At 41.7% G+C, this 21747-nt stretch overlaps 1 protein-coding gene across 4 annotated transcripts in view; it reads right to left on the minus strand.

The window, feature by feature from the left end:
- Nucleotides 1–21747, minus strand: part of MOB2 (MOB kinase activator 2) — a 128527-nt gene that overhangs the window by 42490 nt on the left and 64290 nt on the right. The window contains exon 1 of one of the 4 annotated variants that reach the window (XM_035327439.1): nt 11391–11531. The exons of the other annotated variants lie outside the window; for them this stretch is intronic. Within the exon in view, the coding sequence (XP_035183330.1) occupies nt 11391–11428 (38 nt within the window). The 5' untranslated portion in view covers nt 11429–11531. Of the gene's footprint in view, nt 1–11390; nt 11532–21747 lie in introns of those variants that run through there. 4 annotated transcript variants of the gene reach the window in all.

Raw genomic sequence — 21747 nt, forward strand, 5'->3', positions numbered from 1 at the left:
CTCCTCCCAGCCTTGCAGTTTTCTGACAAAAAGTGTCACCACCCTTGGTACGAGCCAGAAACGAAAGGATTGCTCCAAGTGGTAACAATAAGAGAAAAAGAGTCAAGCACGAGCATTATGTCTGAACCTTATTCTGAACAGAGCATTACTCTCCTAAGGACAAGATGAAACATGCTTAAAGAAACAAATAGTTTACAAACTTTTTAAAAGCCTCCCTCAGATACAGGTGGATCTATGTTGAAATTACACCGCTGTATTCCAATGTGCTTACTGGAAAGCAAAAACTGCAATTATTTTTCAAGACAATGATAATATTTTACCTGCATTGTAATATAGCTTGAATCCGTTTATGTTAGAGACATTATCATCCTATAGAGCAGACTTATGATAAACTATGTGATGCACACAGGAGACACTTTTTACCTCCTATCAAGAAAGTCACGGTAACGAGGCTGAAAACTCATTAACCCATCTAGACTTTCAATGCGTGTGAAATATCAAAAGTTCAAATTGTTTATCCAGTCTGCTAATTCCTCTGCAACAGTAAGATCCTATTCCTCGATCCTATTCCCTACAGAACTGCTACAGTCGGGCTGCAAGCTGATGGACAGAGCAGAAGCAGCAAATACACACAGATCCTTGTAGGAGCACCACAGAGGAAAGGGAACTGCTAAGCCCACAAATGATCTCTAAAAAAGCCCCAGACTTCGCTTTTAGTCCTTGAGCAATATTTAGGGGAGCTGTTACTAATTCATAGACCTTTCTGATACCCAGTGACGTGCTACTCTATAAATTAACGTGTCTGAGCACCACAGTGCCTCTGTTACTCATGTTTGCTCAGTATCGACTGCAGAAATCTCCCAAAGAGAGCAAATGTTAAGTGTTATTTTTTCCTTACATGGAGAACATAAAGATGAGACATGGCCAGTGCTTTAAGTCAGAAGAAAACTCATTCTGCTCTTCTTATCCTGTCCATTTTATTGCTGTTGATTAGCGCTGCACTTGGAAAGGGCCACGACTATTTTGTGAGTGGCTTAAGCACGCACTCCTCCCCGCCACTATTTTCTCTGGGCCTTGCAAAAGTCAAACCTTCAAAGTTCAATAATCTGTGACAAAACCCAGCTGGTAAAACTGCAATCAGCAATGTTAAGATGACATCTCACAAAAACAAAATAAGGAAGATTAAGAATTTCTTTTATGCTTTGGAGATTAGGTCAAAGTGCCGTAATAAAAGGATGCTTCCAACTCTTTATCACCTTTCGTACAGTCTCTATCCCATAAAACTCTCAGGGCGAGCCCCCACAAGCCAGACTGCCTGCCACCTTGCCAAGGGTTGAGCTGAGGACCTGGCCGCAGCCTTCCGCTGTTTGCACGCTAGCTTTCAGGCTGCCACAGCAGCAGCTGATGCGGGTGTGGAGTCACTGCCTGTCTTTTGTTTTTCAGAACAAGGAGAAAACACATTTTTTCCCCTCCCTCGTCTGGGAAACAGGAAATAGATTTTTATAAAGGCTCTCCCACATACAGACAGGGCAGGAAAAAGGTGGAGTTTGGCAACATTCAGATTTGTTCTTCAAATGCAGACCAGTAATTATTCTAAGGTAAGCGACAGGATGGCTGGGCTTACCGGTGTTTACCCACTCCGGTGTTGCTGTTTTCAAATTTATTTATATTTCAGGCAGGCTTGCTTATAAATGTACAAAATCAGTTATTTTTACCCAAGTTTTCAGATAGTTAGACTCTTGCAGAGACTTTATGTACCTATACATAAAGGCAACAAAAGCAAAGCAATATGCCTGCCTAAATAACTGTACAAGTTAATTAGTTCACAAGCTCCTTATAAAGTGGCTAGACATTTTATCCCCATTTTATAAATGAGGCTGTACTGCTCCAAGTGCAGAGTATCGCTCCCCAGAGCATGCAGAAAGTTCCACACCTCCACTTCAGCAGCCATAAATGAGCAGCAATATTGTCTTTAGCTCAGGGGGGAAAGAAAATCATTAGGACAGAAAAATATGCAGATTTTCTAGGAATGTCAGTTACTTGATAGCTGTTAACTTCTAGTGGCTGGAAGGTCTGAGAAGAGATCTTCCCACTGGTCAGACGTATTCCAGGACCTTACATTAAAAAACAGTAACAGGGGAGGAGCTGGCAGGATCAGACAGAAGACTCTCCACTGAAAGATCCTGAGATGCCGGACTGACACTGTGTGTGCGTGAGCTACCCAGAAAATTCCTGAATTCCAAGAACACAGCTCAGTTTGCCTTTGCTTCTACATGGCATGTCCTACCCCTACTTTTAAACACAGAAGTTTGTATGAGATCACGTTTTCTAACATACTCTGAATTAGTTCTAGGTTTAGAAGTTTTTAAAAGCTTTTCATCACAGGGGGAGGGCACAATTTGGATTTAAAAAAAAAAAAAAAAAAAAAAAGATTTTATATAATTACTATCTCAAACCAGGTATCTTGCAAAATGAATAAAATAAATTTAAGTGTGCTCAGTCCACAGCTCTTTTGCAGTTTACCCTGCCTATATTGAGAACAGTTCCAATGTGCACAGGCTGCAATTAACCAGCAGTTCTCAAAGTGGTTTAAATCACGTTTTTCTTCCCTAGCATATGCCTCCAGCATGAATTTACCTATGTCCAAATCACATATTCCTCCATCACAGCATACCTACCATGAGCTCCAGCTTACACCAGTGTGGTCCATGCATCCATCCCCTCCATCAGTTTGTCCCCCTTCCCTCACTCCCAAATCCCCAGCTCCCCACCTGTTCCAGGCAGCTCTAAGCACAAAAAGAAGACCCAACTAGCTCTCCAGCTTTTACTCTCCAGCCAACAAGCTCTCCTGCCTTGCCCTTTGCCGTCGCTGCCTACCTTTTCTTCTCTATCTCCTGGTCTCTGCAGAGACAGCAGGAAGGAGCACGCCACGCAGTGGGTTCACCCAAGAAAGGGGACCGTCAGGAGCTCGGGGCAGACAAGCTCTGCAAGAAACAAACCACTCCCAGCACAGGCAGCCTCCTCCGGCATCACAGCACAGGGTCCTGCATGGAACGGCTCTGCCTGCACCGCTCTTGGCTCCCAGGTCACCTCCGAAAGGCATCGGCATTGGTTTCAGAGTTCAAGGCATTCCCCAGATGGCATTTCATACCTGAAGCTACTAAAAGATAGTTTTCAGATCATGAAGACTTCTCTAAAACAACAGCCAGCTGATATGTAAATCTGTCCAGTCCCTGCCATGATGGATGACAGGAGGGAAACAAACAAAGCCAGTAAATAGTACTCTTCTGGTGCTACAGACACAGAAAAATCATATTTTTTAAATAGCACTTTTTAAAACCATACCCTTCAACACAAAGAGACAGGTCCCTCGTGAAATGAGGGGTCAGTACAACCAGCACCAACAAAGGGCAACGCTCCTCTGGCAGCATGGTTAACGTAAAAGTGCAGGACGTGCTTGGGTGCCTCCAGAGACCTCAGTATTTCAGAGCCGTATGTGGCTCACGTCTCCAGCTGGCCCCCTCTGAAGTCATGGCTCCCCACTCCATTGCACCACGCACCAGGATGGCCGTGTTATCTATCTGCACACAAGGCTTCCTGTGTTCAAACTGCTTACAGCGCTAACCCGGAGGGGAGTCGATCTCAGAAAGCCATATTCCAAGCACTGAGAAATCAATTTGCGTTTGACAAAGACGGAATGAACCTGTAAAAAACACCTAACTTGTACCAGCTGCTGAATAGCTACCTCATTTTTTGTTTGCTGAGGTCCAAATAGCCTTTAGAACTGAAAAAAAGACTTCTTCATAAACTTAAGTACATTTAGAATACTAAGCATACTACAGAGCACATCATTTAACCCTATAAAAATATTTAAATGTGATCAATATAGTTCCTCTTCAAAGTGTTCTCTGAGCATCAACCACTACAAAAATCCCTCAAAACAGGATCTACAAAATCAATTTATAACAAAAAAAATATTAGATTCCCCTGAGAAAACTGCAGCGTTACTGTGCCAAGAACATACTCGTAACTAGAACAGAGTAGGAAAGCAAAGACTTGTCTGCAAAAAGAACAGGTTCAGCTCTTTGGAGTACTGCAGTAGCTTTATGATGACCATGAAATAAAGCTGCAAGCCAATAAACCTGACACACAGAAAGCCAGCGTGGAGCTGTCAGCCCCCTAACATTCGGCATTAGGATCTCTCCTGCCAATGCAGATGCTTCATTATCTTTAACGTCCTTCAGCATCGCTGCTCTTCACTCCCACACATCATAAAGAAGCCACATTTTCTTTTAGCTGAGCTAGCAGCAAAATGAAATGAGTGATGTTTCGTCTTACATACTTGGCAAGATGGAGCTTTGTTAATGATTTTTATCTTCCATTCGCAAGTTCTGCTTTATTTGTCTTTTTTGGCTTTAGAGTGGACCATACTCAAGAATTCCCTTCATACTGCTACGAGGGAAGAAACCTCAACTTACATCATCATTACTGTAGGTACAGGGTGACAGCTGGTAAGGGAAGAAAACAAGTTCCCATTGTATAGTAATGGAAAGCTTGAGTTCACTGAAAAAGCAATTAAAATGCTTATATTTAATACATTTGTCCATTACGATCTCACGTAACTATATTCCAGTTAAAAGCTCCAGTTCTCAGCATCTCGGAGGGAAGAAGCAGAAACAGACTGCCTGCCGTAGCTCCAACTGCGGAACCTGCAATTCACAGCAACTGGTGTAAAAAGTTTAGAGTTAATTTGCAGCCTCTAATGATTATTAAGGGGCTATATATGGGGACCTTAATAGTTCTGGTGTAGAAGAGATCAATTACATGGCTACTTTTGGTAGGCACTTCTTGCCCTGCGTGTATACTGCCTTCATTATAAGCCCTGACCACACTACACGCTCCATGAGGCTGGTTAGAGTAAGGGAGGGCAGAAAAACACAGAAGGTGCCAAAACCCAAAACAAACAAAGAAGTCAAGTGTCAATTACGTGTTTTGTTGTTCCTCGCCCTGGCCCAAGGCCTTTGTAGCACTCAGATCCGAATATGAGCATTTATCACCGCGTGAGATTCTGTGTAAGAGATGACAGCTTCGCTGAATTTGTGCCACAGCATTGTTTTATATCAAAAGGTGAGACATTTCCAGTTAGTAATCGCACACACCATAAGGGAAAAAAAAATCAGGAATACACACACTCCACAACACATCCTGGAGATGTTTCTGGTTCTTCGGAGGTGTTGCTGTTAGCTGCACAGAGATAACCTATGGGAATGAACATACACTCCTAAAGGCTGTTGTTTGATTTAACTGCTCCAAACTGCAGGAAACTAACTGAAGAGGCCAGAGTTGGGGTAAGTATTAAAGCGAGCATCTTCGTATGCTATAGCCTGAGATTTTTTATTTCTTAATCACTTTTCCACATAAAAGCAACAAAGATTTTTCCAGCTATAATATCATCTGGCAAGTGTTTCAGCTTCAGAATTACATTACAATATCAGTCTACGCTGTATGCTCCACTGATCCGAGTAACTGGTTGATTGAGAGGCTACCTAAAAACTATTTTATAGCTAAATGTATATTTTCCCCAGTCATCTGCAGCATTTGCCATGAAGAAGGCTCAGTTCCAAACCCATATTTGGGAATAGCTCTATTAATATAACAACAATGACTCACAGTGAAACTTCTAATGAAATCTCCTATTTAGAAGCCTTGAGTTTATAATACTTTCCCCATATAAGGCCTAAAGTCGAAATCTTTACACATACGTCGTTAATGAAAATAAAAGTGCTTAAACTACTTTTGCCTGCTCAAACATGCAAGAAAAAAATCCCCAAAGAAAACACATGTGAGATCATAAATCTTGTGCTGTATGACAAATGGTACTGGAGCAGCCAGAGGACAGCTGCCACAAAACCAGTGTCCACAATCCTTGCAAAAGCCCTCCCGTTGCTGAAGGTGGGGAATACTCCATCGTCTTGGTGTTATGGTTCAAGAAGAACCACTGGAGCTCCTCGACAAGGGAGCACAAAGAGCTGTGGCTGACCAAGAGAGCACGAGGGCTCCTCAAGTCGCTGGTGCTGGTGTGACATCTCAGCTTACGCTTGTTTGACACCAGAAAGCATTTTAAAGAAGGATCTCCAAAAACAGATTGCCAATGCAACAAAAACCAAAACGGATAATCCACATTTTTTGGCCTTAGGCTGACAAACGCTTGCTATGCTTTCCAAGGATAACAGCCCGCATTACTACCCTTACATTTTCCCTTTTTTAAGGGTAGGAACTGTGGTAATTTGGGAGGACTGTAAAACAGTTCAAACAGCTGCTTCTCCTCAGATAAGATATTTGGGTGTTCATATTACTTCTGTCTGCCAGATGAACTATTTTAACAGGCTTTCACGAGCTGCTTGTCACATCCTTTAAGACCGTTTTTCCTGCAGTTGCAATGACCCTTAAAAAAAAAGCTCTCTGAAATAGACTTACTTCGCTCTTTCTTGTTTCTACATTTTTGGGCAAAAGAAATGCAAGACACTACTTTTTCTCCCTGGCTCGTTTTGCGTCAGTACAAGAGGGAAGCATACAAGAAAAATAAATTCCTTTTCAATTTCAGTGCTTGGCTCAAAATCAAGAGTCATTAGTTTAAATCAGTGGCTCAGAGCAGAGGAAACAGATTTTGAGGCCAACAATATTTTATCAGAGTCAGTTGAACATTCATTAATCTTTAAGATATTCCTAAATATTTCTTCCCTGTCCAACCAGGATTTGTTTCAAGACTTCACTTACTTCTGCCTTTGATTATATAAAATCACCTTCAAGTACACACAGTCCTGAGATGAAGGTGGCAAAAAGTATCTCCATGTTCTGGTGTTCTGTTCCAGGTCTTTTTTTTTGGATACCAAGACTCGGTGAGCATTTTCAGAAGGACCCAGGACAGCACAGGGCAGGGAGATGTCAAGCTATTTGACTTCTCAGTTAGATTCTGGTATCTCAAGCTGAACACAAACTTTCCAGAAAGCTGAGCAAGTGCTCCTCAGCAGCAGCAGCACGTAAGCTAGCTGCAAACACGGCATTTTCAAGCCTTCCTCCCTGCACATTTCTGAATGCACAATCTAGCTGTGTTCCCTTGGCACCGAAAGCATCCCAGGTAAACGTGCCACACAGACAATATTCAGCAGTGCAGAATCTGGTAATGGAAAGATGGGAAGGTCAAATAATTCAATTAACATTTAAACATTTTACTTTTTGCTACACGTTTGTTTGACTGAATAACCTTTTACATGCTGTTCGGTTTCCATTGCCATCCGTTTGGGATGGCCGCCATGCATGAGTTGCAGAGATAATTGCTCACAGTCTTAACAGTCATCTTCAGGCTGTTTTCAAGTCTCTACACCTTCAGTGATTTAGAAAATATTGCAGACCAAGTGCCCCTTGACAAAATAACTGGGCCAATCAGCAGAGTGATGAGGCATGGCAGAGCAGTGCCCCCAGAAATCCCAATTCGGGTGCAATTGTACTTAGCAGACTGTTTCTCAGGGTATCCTGGGATGTTTAAAGCAAGGTCAGCAAGTTGCCAGCTGCCCAAAGGAGCTCTCCACTTCTGTAATTGCAGAAAACTGCAGGCAGGGTGAAAGTACGTTGGCACAGACACAGCTCTGTCCCCACCTGTGAAGGGTGGACCTGTGAAGGGTGGACGTAACGAACAGTAAGTTCTGTGCACGGGCCCATACATAATGCTTTTGAAAGGCACACTAAACTTAGATCACCCCACCAACGTTCAAGCTGCATACTTGCTTCGGGTGGGTTGAGGTCATATCTTGTAAGATGCATGCTTGGATTTACACCCTTCCTTAAGTCGTTAGGAGAGAAGATAGCGGAAGTAGATGAGCAATAACCAGCACTCGCTATCTGACACCTTAGCAGTATGCAAAGACCTCGATTGCCACCAATTCCAAATGCTAAAGGGACAGGACAGAAGTTTAAAAAAACACCAAAACACAGCATTTGCCAAGAGAAAACATACTGAAATAGTTACAGCACCAGTGCATTTTCCGCTGCCAATAAATACAGCACCGAGCAAATACAGGGGTATCATCCAACTTAAGATGACCTTCAAAAGAAATTGTTTAAAAAGAGATTTTGCAACACAAAGAAATAGAACCAGCATGCTGCAGGCTAGCTTGTAACAGCAAAGCTGACTTAACATTGCCAGAAAGAAGCTGGCAAGTAAGGTTCCTACTTCAGTCTCAGCAAGGTAGTGTAGGTGGTCTCACCCACCAGGGGTCTGTCTCCACAAACACACATAACCATCACCTGCTTAAAAAAGCAAAAGCAAACATGTCCATGTCCAGTGACACCAACACAAAGAAAACCTACAACTCACCGCCCCTAAGTGAAAGTCTGGACCTTGTATGAGTTTCCAATTCACACACGTACAGCTCTAACACTAGCATCAACTGAGGTACACTGAAATAGGAGCGAGGTGAGGCAGGGGGAGCTTTTGGCTGGCATTGGGTTTGAAAACATTTTCAAATATCTTCACTTCCCTTGCGGTCTTCATCCCTCTTGTGAATTCACAAAGTGCAATCAGTGCCTGACCAAATTATACCCAAAGAAAAAGCTAATTATTGTGATGATTCTTGCTCATCTACAAGAAAAATGAAGAGTTGTGTTTTTCTGCAAACTGGACCAAGTGTCTGCAGTTTTGGGATCTATGATGTCTTATGATGTCCTTATGACATCTAAGACAGTACTATTAAACGGAAAGCAAGCATCTTTATTGCAAACAATACAAGGGTTTTCACTTAACCCCTCCACCCCAGAAACTGGGCTTCTCCAGTCACCCATCTGGTTGCCTCACCGAAGATACCAGCATCACATCTCCCAGCAACAGGAAGATTAAAACCCCAACCTGGTCACATTTGATAGAGCAGATTAAATGCACAGCTTCTACAATTTAACATGACTAAACACTTAGCACAACACCACCCTGTCTGATTTGCAGCATGCATGGGACATTTCGCGCTATGTTCTGCAGGTAAATCTGATTGCTTCAAGGTTCTCCCGTCTGGCTGTACAAACCACCTGCTCTTCTCTTTTTTAACTAACAGAAGCTGGCGGTTCTTACGGTGTATATTGCAAACATATTGCTGCACCTATGCCCCTACTGTGTGCAGAAACCTGGGGCAGCCGCCGCGTGTCGGCCCTGCAGCATTCCATAGCACTGAGCTCCCCTCGCCCAGCGTGACCTGTGCGACAGGGTGCTGCTCCACCTGGCAAGAGGAACGCGCTGTCCCAAACAAAAACCCTAAAGATCAAAACAAGCCTTTCTGCTGATGTGCCAAAAGTCGAGGCTGAACAGGAAAACAGATTTGAAGCTCTTTTTTTTCCATTACCTTGCAGTATTAAACTATCTAGGCAAGAGATAAACATAAAAGGAATTTCTTTAATTAGATAAATTCACTCCTCAGCATCTGCTGTTTAATAGAGCAAAGTACATCAGCATGTTAAAATCAGATAATATTGCAGTATCCCACAAACTCACGGTTGAAGTTTCTTTTTCATGCAAACAACATTTGGGTGCCACTGGTTTTCACTCACTGTAATACAACACTTCCAGTTAAATGATTGCCATAAAATGTAATGCCAGGTATGCACTGGGCCACAACTGAAATTCCTTAAAACAATTATGCAGCATCTTGCAAGTTAGAACAAGGCCCAACAGATGCACAGGGTGATCTTGCACAACTTATTTCCCGTAGGTTCTATACCTTGCATGTATCCATTTTTAATAAACCTCAAATCAATTAAAGACTGTGCTTCCTGTGTGCAACTAAAACCTAAAAAATGCCTTGAACAAACATTATATACCCTAAATTTTGCATTTCAGCAACTTTAATTAAATAAATCTCTAAATTAAGATAATCTCTCAGAGGGTCAAAAACCTACGCCAAAACAAAACACGAATACCAGTAGATTCTTAACCTTCATCTACTGCAAATTCAGCCCCACTGAGCAACAAACTCAGCTTACAGCTTAAAACCAAAGACTGCAAGATAGTAACTTTCAATTATGTTTGACTTTGTATACAGATAGTGGAATTATTACAGTTATAAAAAATGTTAAGGATAAGTCAGGAAAATGTTAGTATCCATCTACTTTGCTATCAAAAAACTAACACGCTTTTATTTTCTTAAAAATCAAATGTAAGCATGTATCAGCAAAGGTCCTTTATAAGTGGCCTTCTGCAAGCCAGTGCTGGCTAACACAGCGCAGACTAGCTGAACACCACTACCAAGTATTTCTGACCTCATCTGCTTGCACACCTACATCCCTCTTGTGCAGAGGCTGCCAACCTGCCGTGAGAGGGGTGATGAGTTTCCAGCCAGCAGGCACTTCTGTGCTTGGCTCCACGCTGTGCGCTGGAGTATACCTGGGCTCCTCGGGGATGAAGCACTAAGCCAGTTGCACCGTGAAGCATTTATCACAGTGCTTACTCATTACAGGTGGTTAAAAGCAGCAAAGTGAAATGCCACTCGAGGACTAACCCCGTTCTTCATTTGTCAGGCCACCAGGCAGACAGTTAACACAGCGGCGTGAAGTACAAGTCCCCTTCGGTTCAGGTATGCTGTGCTGAGGAATAAAGCCTGCATCATCTGAACACATACTGTGCTTCTGCATCAGCAGCTGCATTGGTAGCATCAAACGCAATTATAAAAAATATTTTCACCTAAAAATTCTGATTTCAATTATTACAAAAAAGTTCAGATTCCTCAAACAAGAAATACCTAATTTGTTGTGTTCGTTACAAGAAAGGTATATTCTCTGCTGTTGAAGGGATTTTACAGCAGAGAAAAAGCAGGATTTTTAAAACTACAAAACTCATAATGTTACCTCAGAGTGCTTTTGAATATTTGAAGGTACTTAAACTGGTTTCTGGACAGACTAAATTTAAAGTCACCTGTGTTCACTATCAAGGGAGCATCACATTTAATGAGTGTAGCCCTTGTTTATATCAAGAGCCTGGGCTGCTTGCTGGCAAGCACTTAAACTAATTACCACGGGCATCTCTTCAGGAATCACATAGCTCCTAGTGCTTTTGGTGCTTTAACTGAGCAGGAGCTTCTCCCGCTCTTAGATCAGATCCCCCTCATGTCATCACCACACAGGCAGCCCTATCCCCCCCAACACACACTTTAATAGCAAATCTAACCAAAAGCTACAAAAAGCACGCTAAACAAGCTGCACGTTTCGTACACTGCGATCCTCTGTCATTTCTGAAACGGAACACTTGGTTGCTATTTCACAGACCCCATCACTAGAAAGAAAAATAAAAGGCTTCCGTTTTCGTGCAGCTTTAATGAGGAAGATTCAAAAAGAGGATGCAGGCTTTTTCTTACCCGTTCAGAGTGTATGAACCATTCCTCTTGAGCCTCATACTTGCAGATAAGAATCTTAGGAAAAAATCCAGACTGAGGAGGTTTGTCCTTTGCTGGAGCAGAATTCAGGCACCTGTTTGGTGGCTGTGCCTTTTGCTAATCAGGGGATCTCTTTCCTGTTTCTCTGAGTCATCAGCAAGGAACAATGAGAAACTGCCACTGGAGCCAATTAGCAGGAAGCCCAGAGGAAACTGCCCGCAGCCCATCGAGGGTCTGGAGGTGTAAAGCAGCCCCAGCCCACCTCCCACAGCATCTTCGAACCCACCGGAAAAAAAGCAGCAGAGACACAGAGAAAGGTGCTTGTTTTTTAAAATAAAAAGTATGTAACCACCCTGCTTTTGCAAGAATAAACCTTGTAAAAACTGTGTTTTATTGGTGAGCCGCTCTTCCAATTAGTCTGAGAGCAGCTTCAGACAAAATCCCTCCTCCTCACGAGCCCTGCTGCGACTATTGCTCCAGTATTCATCACTACCTTCACAGCACAACGCAACCAAGCCAGCCCTAAATAATAAACATTCAGCCTTCTGCTCCCCCTGCCCCCCCAATACCAAGGTGGGAGCTACACACGGGGGAACGGGACCCCCCCCCCTGGGGTAAAGGGCGTTTCCCCCCCCCCCGTCCCCCGTCCCATAGAAAGGTAAAACCAGCACATCTGAAGTCACACTCAAACACTGCAGAGAAAAATATCCTCTAGCAGCCCAGTGTAGTCCTGGGCAGGCTGCCCTGCATAAATCACCCAGTCACGCTGTCTCCGATTGGGCTGTTTTGCTCCCTTTTCTGTTCCACCTACTGATCCCTGATAGCTGAGAACAAAGCAGCTGTGCAGCTCCATGCCTGGGCCAGAGGTACGGACCTACCCCACGGGGGACAAATTCACCCAGGTCATTATTGATCAGGTGCTGTAAGCAAATCAACATCGACTTGAGTAACAAATTGCATCAAAAACATTTTTTAAAATGAAAATTGAGATGACTCACTTTTGGCCTGGATGAAACTACTCTAGGATAGTGAGCAAACAACACGCTAGCCAAATGTAAAGACTGAATATTTACTACCTAAGCAGGGGGAAGCAATGCATAGGGGCCCACAAAACTCCAGCCTGAGTATAACGGAACTTGATTTTGCCCAAATGACTCAAGATACTATGTTTATCGAACTGTGAATTTTCATCCTGATCCTGTCTTTGCGCTGTCCTTTCAGAGCTGTTGTTTGAAAACAAGTTTTAAAAAAGGCAGCCTAAAGAGCAGAGTGCTCCATTTCTTTCTAGATGCCAAATACCATACAGGCAGGTGTGTTGATCCATACCAATATAGGGACTGATTAGATCACAAATGCTGACAGAAAACAAGGTTACAAGGGATTATGGGCTTGGAGAAGAAATCAACATCATACCTTGCTAACAAGACAATGAGACTGAGCTGTACAAGCGTGCTAATTCTGCAAGATAGAAAGCAATTCTTCTCAGCACCTATCTGGTCTCATCTAGAGCACCAGGTCCAACCCTTGGCACCCTAGTCGAAGACAGATCTAGAATTAGCTGGAGCCCAGGGGCACCAATATGGAATTTATCCACCTCAAATATGAGAAAACCAATGGAGGAAAACAATGTAACTCCTTCTCCCAGGAATGTAAAACAATAAGAGAAACAAAACAAAATGTTCTTCCTGCTCTATCCATCATACAGGGACTTGAATTAAGCAAGAAACAAACCAGGTTAGTGTTACAATTTTGTTTGTCTTTTAAGTACAGGAATAGATCCAGAGTTTCCATTATTGCAGGCCCTTGCGATGATCTTGCTCCAGAGCTGGGGATTACCTAGGTGACCTCTACGGGTCTCAGTCAGCCCTAGCTTTCTATGATTTGCTTCTATTACTGGATGGAAGAAAGAAAGAAAATTGTGCTGTGTAACCACATGAGGCAACTAGCTCAAGTCAAAACAGACTACAGCACGCTTCAGACTTTTTTTTTCCCCTCAAAAAAAAATTATACTGTCCGGGAGTGCCAAGACGTGCAATGCATTACCACCAGAGCAGTAGCAGCACTCTGCTTTTACCATACATCATGGGAAAGAGTTCCACTTCACATCCTTCCCAACCAGCAGCTTTGCAGAGCTCCTACCCACGACTTGGCTGGAACTAAGACCTGATTCCTTATGTTGTGGTGGCCAGGCCCTGCTGTCCCTCCCAGGGAGCAAAGATGCAGCGTGGCTGCAGAGGACCAAGAAGTTCGACGCCTGCAGGTGCTCGATGAAGACGTGCTGGGTAGCACATCAAAGAGAACTAGGATGATTTACTTCATTAATAGTTTGGAGAAGAAAAAATAGTTAAAAAGACAAAATAATTATGTTAAAATATTTTCTAAATTCTAAAATTCAACCCAAAACTTCAACTTCAGTTTTCTTTTGGAAGCAAAGATTGCTGGGTGCTCTAGCAATACAGAACACAGGAGCTAACAGGAGTGGGTATCCAATGACTATTAAGTAATAGCAATTGAGTGCTACTTGTAAACTGGAAGATCACAACTTCTGTAATTAAAAAGGGACCTTTCCCCAGTGTTATTTCTTTTTAAGCTCCTGTCTGGGTGCACAATGCAAATGATTTACCCGCTGATTTTATGAGCATTTTGTTTTTACTGGCTACCCCATTTCTTAAAAATAAATTTCAGCGTTCTGTTGCTGCAAGCAGCTGCTGTTTTTTCCAAAGTCTGCTTCTGCCCAAACACATCGATGCTTTTTCCTTTTTCACTCCCCCATGCTCTTTCAAGGATTACAGCAGCACAAGGGTATGTGTTCTTTAACATCTCCATCTGAAAACTATTATAAGAAACCAGCAACTAAATATAAACCCTCCAATCAGAGCCTGAGCCAGCCACACTGATGCTGGGATCCCAAAACGCTATCATGGACAAAAGCACTTACCACAGAAACACAGCAAAAGTCTACTTTCCAACAGAATGGCTTCAGAAACAATGAATTCCTGCTTCAGAGAGGTCTTCTGGATAAATGCAGTTGGGTAACAAAGATGAAAATTACTTATTTTTGGTCACCATAAAAAATCAGGACAATAAAACTTGCTGAGTTTGGCCACTGTGGTGAAGGAATATGCTACACACATTATCTCCTGCAGTATTATCAATTAGATGCACCTAAAGTAATATTTTTCTCCCCTCTCTCTACATGTACACATTCCAGAAAACACACATAACCTGAATCATCATTACTGCTGCAAAAACATATGGGAGGAGGGAAAGTATCTTTACAATTTCTCAAGGTCCCTTCTGACAAATAAAGCATTCTTAACCATCCACTTCTTTTTTATTCCTCTCCCCACGCAGCCTCTATCAACCTTATCATGGATTATTTGCTCCCAGGCTAAACATTCATCCCATTACTGCTCTGCTTCTGCGGGGAATTTCAACAGGACCATTTGGCCCAGTTGTTCTAGAAGTTAGCTCAAACACAGTTCTTTAGATAAGAGAAATTAGTATGGATGATTTACCGTGTTCAGCCGTCTCCCAGCCACTTGCTACTTTGCAAACAGCATTGAAAGACCTCTGTTTCAATTACTATGAAAAAATTCTCCATTTAATAAGGAAATGTACATGTCAAATAAAAAGCTGGGTACAGAAGAGAATAGCTAGCCCGCTACTACTTGGAAAGGATTACAGTACACTCAGAGCTTAATTATTCATCCGGGGGCCGTTTTGCATATGAATGAAACATCTTTCTACATCTAAAAAAGAAACTCAGTAGCAACCTCAGTTTATCCACATCTGGTCAGGAAAGAGAGGAGACTGTGTGCCCATATGTACCCTGTTTTCCAGGGTCATGGCTTTTTCACGTGTGTTAAAGTTACTTGCACAGCATGGAGTGTTATTTTATACATGTATCCTTGACCCATCCCACCCGATGTTTTTGAGGAATTCTATTTGAATTTGGCATACGGCCCACTATTAAAGAGAATAACTTACCCTATCTGGACAAGCCCTACCAACCTAATATTTAGCCTTTATCTCCTGGTGTCCTGCATCATAATTTGCACATAAGGGCTGGCCAAATCAATTCCTGAGAGAAACAGTAAAATGCTGAACTGTTAGAAGAAGCAGGTTTCAGTCTACATTTCTGGTCTGACTGTATACTTGCAAGACTTTATATTAGTTCATATATCATACAGGGCACCAAGCAGCAGGTCAGTTAGGCTCATTTTACTTGTACTTCACTACTGAGTTAATTCAGGCTTAATTTAAACACTATTATTAGAGAAGCAAGCAAACATCAATTGCTGCTAGATAGGGAATGAAGAAGTAAGCAACCTTTACTAAGAGAAGAACGTGAAAGTTGGCTCTAAGACATAGCTGGAAACATTTTTCCCAAATTCTGCTAACTCATTCTGCACATGCAGATAGTGCTGCCTCAGCTTCGGAGCTGAAGGTATTCCTTTGCCAAAGCTGTTAAGAAATCTGATTTCAGTGGGGGTTTTGGTTTAGTATTGAAGAAGAAGCCCAGTGTGAGGATATTACAATGGTCAATGAACAAATGAAAGCCACATCACGTTCCCTGCATGCAAACAGAAAGCTATAACACGAGAAGTCTTCAATTTACTTTTAAGAGAAGATTTGTATTTTATTGTAGTGAATACAACAGTCCTGAATTAAGGCAAAGACAGTAGTGGCACTGAAAGGGTTATTGCAAGCCCTTCGTAATATGCCAAACAGGACAGTATTGGAGAAAGTTACAGAACTGAAATAACAGAAAAGCAATCCGCCTGGAAACGGAAAAGGGTGGGTGAGCAGTCTCTACCGGACGAGGGCAAAAGCCAGAGTTTATAAATTTAGAAAAAATACACGCCCACGCAAAACCTCTCAAGTAAGAGGATAAAAAAAAAAAAAGACATTTTACAAGGCTTTTATATAAATTTTGCCTAATCATTCTTAATGGACATCTGCCCATGGCTTAATACAGGAAAGAACAAGCTTTCAGCATGAGCCAAACTGTCTGAAACACAAACTTTTGGCACACTGCCTGCTTTGATCCCCCCTTTGGGCAGTTTCCTGGTGGCAGGTTTGGAGCAAATGAACATGGACAGAGCGCTCTTTGGAAGGGCTGCCCAGAAGAGTTAATGTAATGCAAGTTTGGTATCGGACTGCATGGTGCTTAATTGCATTGTTTTTAACCTCTTAAATGATACCTAGTGTTTAAAAACGGTTGCAGCTTGGTAGAATTTAATAATAAGTTTGTATTAATGAGAGGTCCTTGCACAGGGTTAACATAAAATACTGTGGCAAAATGAATTTTTGAGTGAAAGTTGCCCTGCTTTGTGCGGATGGGCATGAAGACCAGCCACAGGGACAAGAGCCATTTATACAACTGTGGCAAATGGCTGGAGAGCATGAAGACCCCATTCAGATCAGTCCCCAGACTTCATCCATTTCAAAGGAAGGCTCATGGAGCAAAATAAATAGCATGAGAAGATTGATGTTCTTGGCAAAAGCCACGAGCAGGTAATTTAGAGCAGGCACTGCCCCTTCAGCCCAAGAACAGGAAACAACTGTGTGACTTACCAAACGCCCCACCCAAGAAGTCCCAGCCGGTATAAAAGCCTCTGCTGCAAAATTTAGCTAATGATACAATCCAGGAGAAGTCTGGAAGCACCACAGAGGGAGAATAGGAGAGAAATTTCTGAGAAAGAGGCTTTAGCTAAAATTAACTACACCAGATCAGACACGTACGAATCCCTGAAGCCTATAAAACAAGCAGAAAGAAAAATAGTAAGTTTTCTACTGCATTCCTCACCTCCTTCCTTTTCTTTTTCTCTTTAATTTAGCTAAGTGGTCTCATACTAAGGTGCTAAAATCTGCAAGCAATTTTTCTATTAAAAGTTTAACAGTGGATTGTTTTTGTTAATAATGAAACTACCTAGATTCCAATACAAACAGCTGCTATTTCACAAGTAACACTATTAGTACATACATCCTTTAACAAAGGAAAGGAAGTAAAATTTTTTAAATATTAGGAAAGGGCTGTAACTTTGGTCAAATATAGAACAATTATAAGTAAGTTATCAGGAACTACAATAACAGGGACAAAATTTATTAGAGTCACTGCATGCCATACATGGATTAGTGAGTACAACAGGTATGTACACAGTTGTATGCTCAGGCACTGAAATGTTTATTTGAAACAAATCAAAATTATCAGGCCCTTTCTCTCTGAATCTCATTTTAAATTTGATTATGAACTTGCTTTGCACATCCTCCCCAGTGTCCTCAAAGAGTCATTCATCTCTTTTATTACAGTCCTTGCTGCTTTGTGGACTAATGGGATCTAGAATGGCATTTGAGCTGCATCACATACCAAAGACAATGGCCATACCTGTTCTAAATTGTGTGCTGGAGGTAGGCTCCTGCAGGGAAGGTGCTTCTACCAGCACCAGCAGAATGTTAATCACATTGTCACCACTGACATTTCAGACTTAGCTATTAAAGTGAATCCAACTGTCTAGCTCTGAGTTTGTGCTTAGTCATAAATTTGCAGTAAACTCACTTAAACCTGAAAACACTGAAAGCATTACTTCAGAACTCACAGAGATTAGAATTTGTGTCTTTCTCAAGAAAAACAAGTTCTCAAGCACAAACCTAAACAAATGAATGCCTCTGAAACCATGTGATATATTCAGCTTTGACCAAACGTGAGTATGTGCTCCCCCAAAACAGGGAACCAAAGATAAATCACCAAAACTGTAAAGCCAAACACATAGCACAGGAGACAACTATGACCAGAAGCTTTAAGCTAATCCTTCAGTTGCTGACTGCTATGGAAAGAAAAGAGAAGTGGAAAACCAAGCATTGCAGAGTAAATTCTGATCATAAAAAATATCATCCTGCATTACCAGAGTCACTTATCAGATACGCTTCAGATGACATACTTTCAGAGAGAAGAGAATTCATCGACCACCTCAGAACAAATAAAAGCAGCTTTGTGTTCAGATTCTTCTGTACTTCTGAATTAATGCACGTACTGAAATGGCCTCTCTGAAATTACATGCACATTGAAAATATACCCTGCGTGTCAGTGGTGAAGTCAGCAACATAAATCACTTAACCATTGGCTTTTTAGGCAATTCTAGCAAAGTCCTGGCCAAAATGGACTTCTTCAGCTGCTATTATTCATACTTTCACAAGATCCTAAATGTTCAACAAAAAGAGTCCTTGTAGACATATACATAACCTTAGTCATCCATCTGTCAGGGAAAGGAAAGACTACTTCACTCAAGTCAGTCTGTACCTCATAGTGGAGAATATCTGAGCATTAACTAAGATCTACACAGCACATTGGAAAAAGGTGTTCAATCCCTGTTACCTGGGTCCCCTCAGTGATTGTTACAGATGTAAGATCGGACAAAAACAGGAGGAAATGGCTAAAAAGTTGGAGCAAATGAAATGAAACAGTTTGGAAAGGGAATGAAAATCTCATTGCTGTTTCTGTCCTTCTACATTACCAAGGACAAGATATGCAGGGTACCATCTGTACTGTGCATTTTCATCGTATTAGCTAAGGCACAGCAGTGAATGTGAAATAAAACTAGTAAGACCAGGATACAATACTGGAGTTTCAGCTTCGGAGGCCTGGGAGCTTTAAACGCTATGCTCCCCAACATACAGGTCAAGACCACGAATTAAGAGTCTGCTTGCATCTAAATCAGGTCAAAGCTGCATCATCTTTCATGTGAGGTCAGATTCCAGAAATTTTACACAAGATTTCAGTGAAAGACAGACTTCAGCTTTGGCATTGCAGATTCCCAACGTCTAAAACAGCAATAACTATGTTTTGGGAACCACTCTGACAGCCAGGAACTGAAAAGACATAAAGTTTTACTAGTTGAAGCGATTCATGGACAGCCAAGCACCAAATGAAAGAATAACGTAATTCAGAAGGCCTCAGCTCCAGATTCAAACCTCACTGCTTAGGCCTGGCACCTTTCAAAACACCTCGTACATGGCAGAAGCTACATGTCAGTTCTGAACAGCCACCCTTCTCTCATCTGTGCACATGCACGTACTTTAAAGATTTCCTTGACCAAGGAGCTCAATTGGGGACACAAATTCATAGCCACATCACTAGATTCCTGCTTTTTATTTTCAGATATGAGAATGGTAAAATGTAAGGATTTTACCATCACCACTAAATTCCATCCAAACTTTGCACAGCTGCTGCCTGGTCACATTTCTGGTTTTATAGACTTCCCCTGAGAAGTAACCCACCTATTTTATGCAGCAGGAAAACCTGTAACACAAAGCAATCCCTCAGTCTTAAGTGACATAGCATCACATCCCTACACACATCTTATGTCTCAGAATCTAGACCATACGTATCTTTGAAGATATGACAGCACATTACTTCAGTAGCCAACAGCTGATCTGGGAGAACAAAGCAAAGTAATCCTCTTTGGCGAATAAAATATCTTCTTCCTGGGAAAAGATAAAGCAACTCTAATGGGAAAAGCAGAAATTCTGAACTACCACCAGAATTTTTATCCTTTTAGTGCATCGTTGCCCTGAAGGACAACAGCCGTCAGCAACATAAGAGCGATCTTCCTGGAAAGACCCAGGTTAGATGAAAGAACCGTTTTTTGGCAAAAAAATCTGAAGAACTAAAACACAACTATAACACAGCTTAATTAAAGACTGCAGATGAAACACAGACCTGACCGGGCACATACTTTGAAGATGAAGACCAGTACCTGGGTGAGCAGTTCCTGCCATTCATGTGCCCTTTTATAAGGATTTCAATTTGCACACTGGGGATTTAACCTAGATCTTGGCTTTATAAAGCACACGGTTAGGGTCACAGGAACAGAGCTATTAGTTTGCATTCATAGTTTAGCGGAAGAATGAATTCAAAAGCGAGTCATTAAACCTACTCTAAACAGAATTTCTTGATATAGTCAAAAAAGGGCAAAAGAAAGCCTGGCCAGCAAACTGAGAGAAGGTAAGAGGGCAAAAATTATTCTTATATGCTATTCTGGAATATCTACAACTTAGCTAGTATTTTTTGCTATTATTTGTTAGGCTTTTTTTTTTTTTTGGGTAATTAAAGTTATTAAACTACAGTACTAAGCACAGCCTTGCCTATACTGCTGTGAACAGGATACAAGCAAAATCTACACTAATTAGCAAACGATTTTCAAAGGTCAATTATCTCATCATTAGCAAAGCCATTTACATCTCTGCAATGTGGAATATTCTCCAATTTTAGAAAGTGAAAAGGGATAAAAATGGATTAAATTGCTTGAGGCCACATAGCACCGTGTCTTGCTGAATAAGAGTTTAGTTGGGCAGAAGCCTGAGCAGCTCCTAATGGAGCATTTCCACACTGTGCCCTTGCCCAGCTGATACTTAACTTCTGTCAGATGTTTAAGGTGACAGAACAAGCTTCTCTACCAATAAATATCAGCATTTACATATACTGTGATTTCATCTCCTCTCTTCACCTTTTTAAAAAAGTAAAAGACCAATTAACAGAATGTACATGGCTGGATCTTGGCAATCACATCATTTAAAAATAAGTAAAAGCATAATCACCAGCTATACCTGTCATGTCTGGAAGCAAAACCAAAAAAATACAAACAGAAGCTGTCCTAATACTCTTCTAGTTCAATTCTCAAAATCTTAAACAGTATGTTACTGTAGTAGTCAGAACAACTTTTAAGGGGTATCACCAGTGTAATAACTAAGACTTTTCCCTGCATTTTCAGCCACGTTATACATCCAAAAAGATGTACGTTACAGATAATTTGAGCATGCACCATCAAGCAGCTCAAGTTCCCAAATGCAACAGTTAGACCGCAGCCTTTAAGTCAGCCTTGGTGAACATAAAGATTGTGAGCCAGTTTTTCCGTGCTACATTATCATGCCATTTTCTTCCCTCCAAAAGAGAGATTTGATATGTTTCCTGTGAGTCACATTGAAAAGTAACTTCTGTGTTGCAAAACCCTAATGTCCACAAATCCTGGGAGCACATACTATTTAGTGATCTATGATGGACCCCTGCCACCTGAGCTGGCACTGCTACTGCACTGTTTCAGTGTGAAATGCCAGCATCTCTGCCATGGCATTTGCTTTGCTAGCCTCAACAAGCAAGCTAGGCAAAGAGGACTGCTGGGTTCAGCTCCAGGTGATGAAAGGAGGAATGCTCTAAGCGGAAATCTGTCTGTCTCCAACAGAGCATGTACAGATCCTCATCTTTTTTTTTCCAGCTACTCCAAACATCTTAAGAAAAATCTTGAAAAAGCTTAGCACAGCCCTCTACTTCTGATGCATT

This window comes from Oxyura jamaicensis, chromosome 5 (assembly GCF_011077185.1).
Source record: "Oxyura jamaicensis isolate SHBP4307 breed ruddy duck chromosome 5, BPBGC_Ojam_1.0, whole genome shotgun sequence".
Taxonomy (NCBI): domain Eukaryota; kingdom Metazoa; phylum Chordata; class Aves; order Anseriformes; family Anatidae; genus Oxyura; species Oxyura jamaicensis.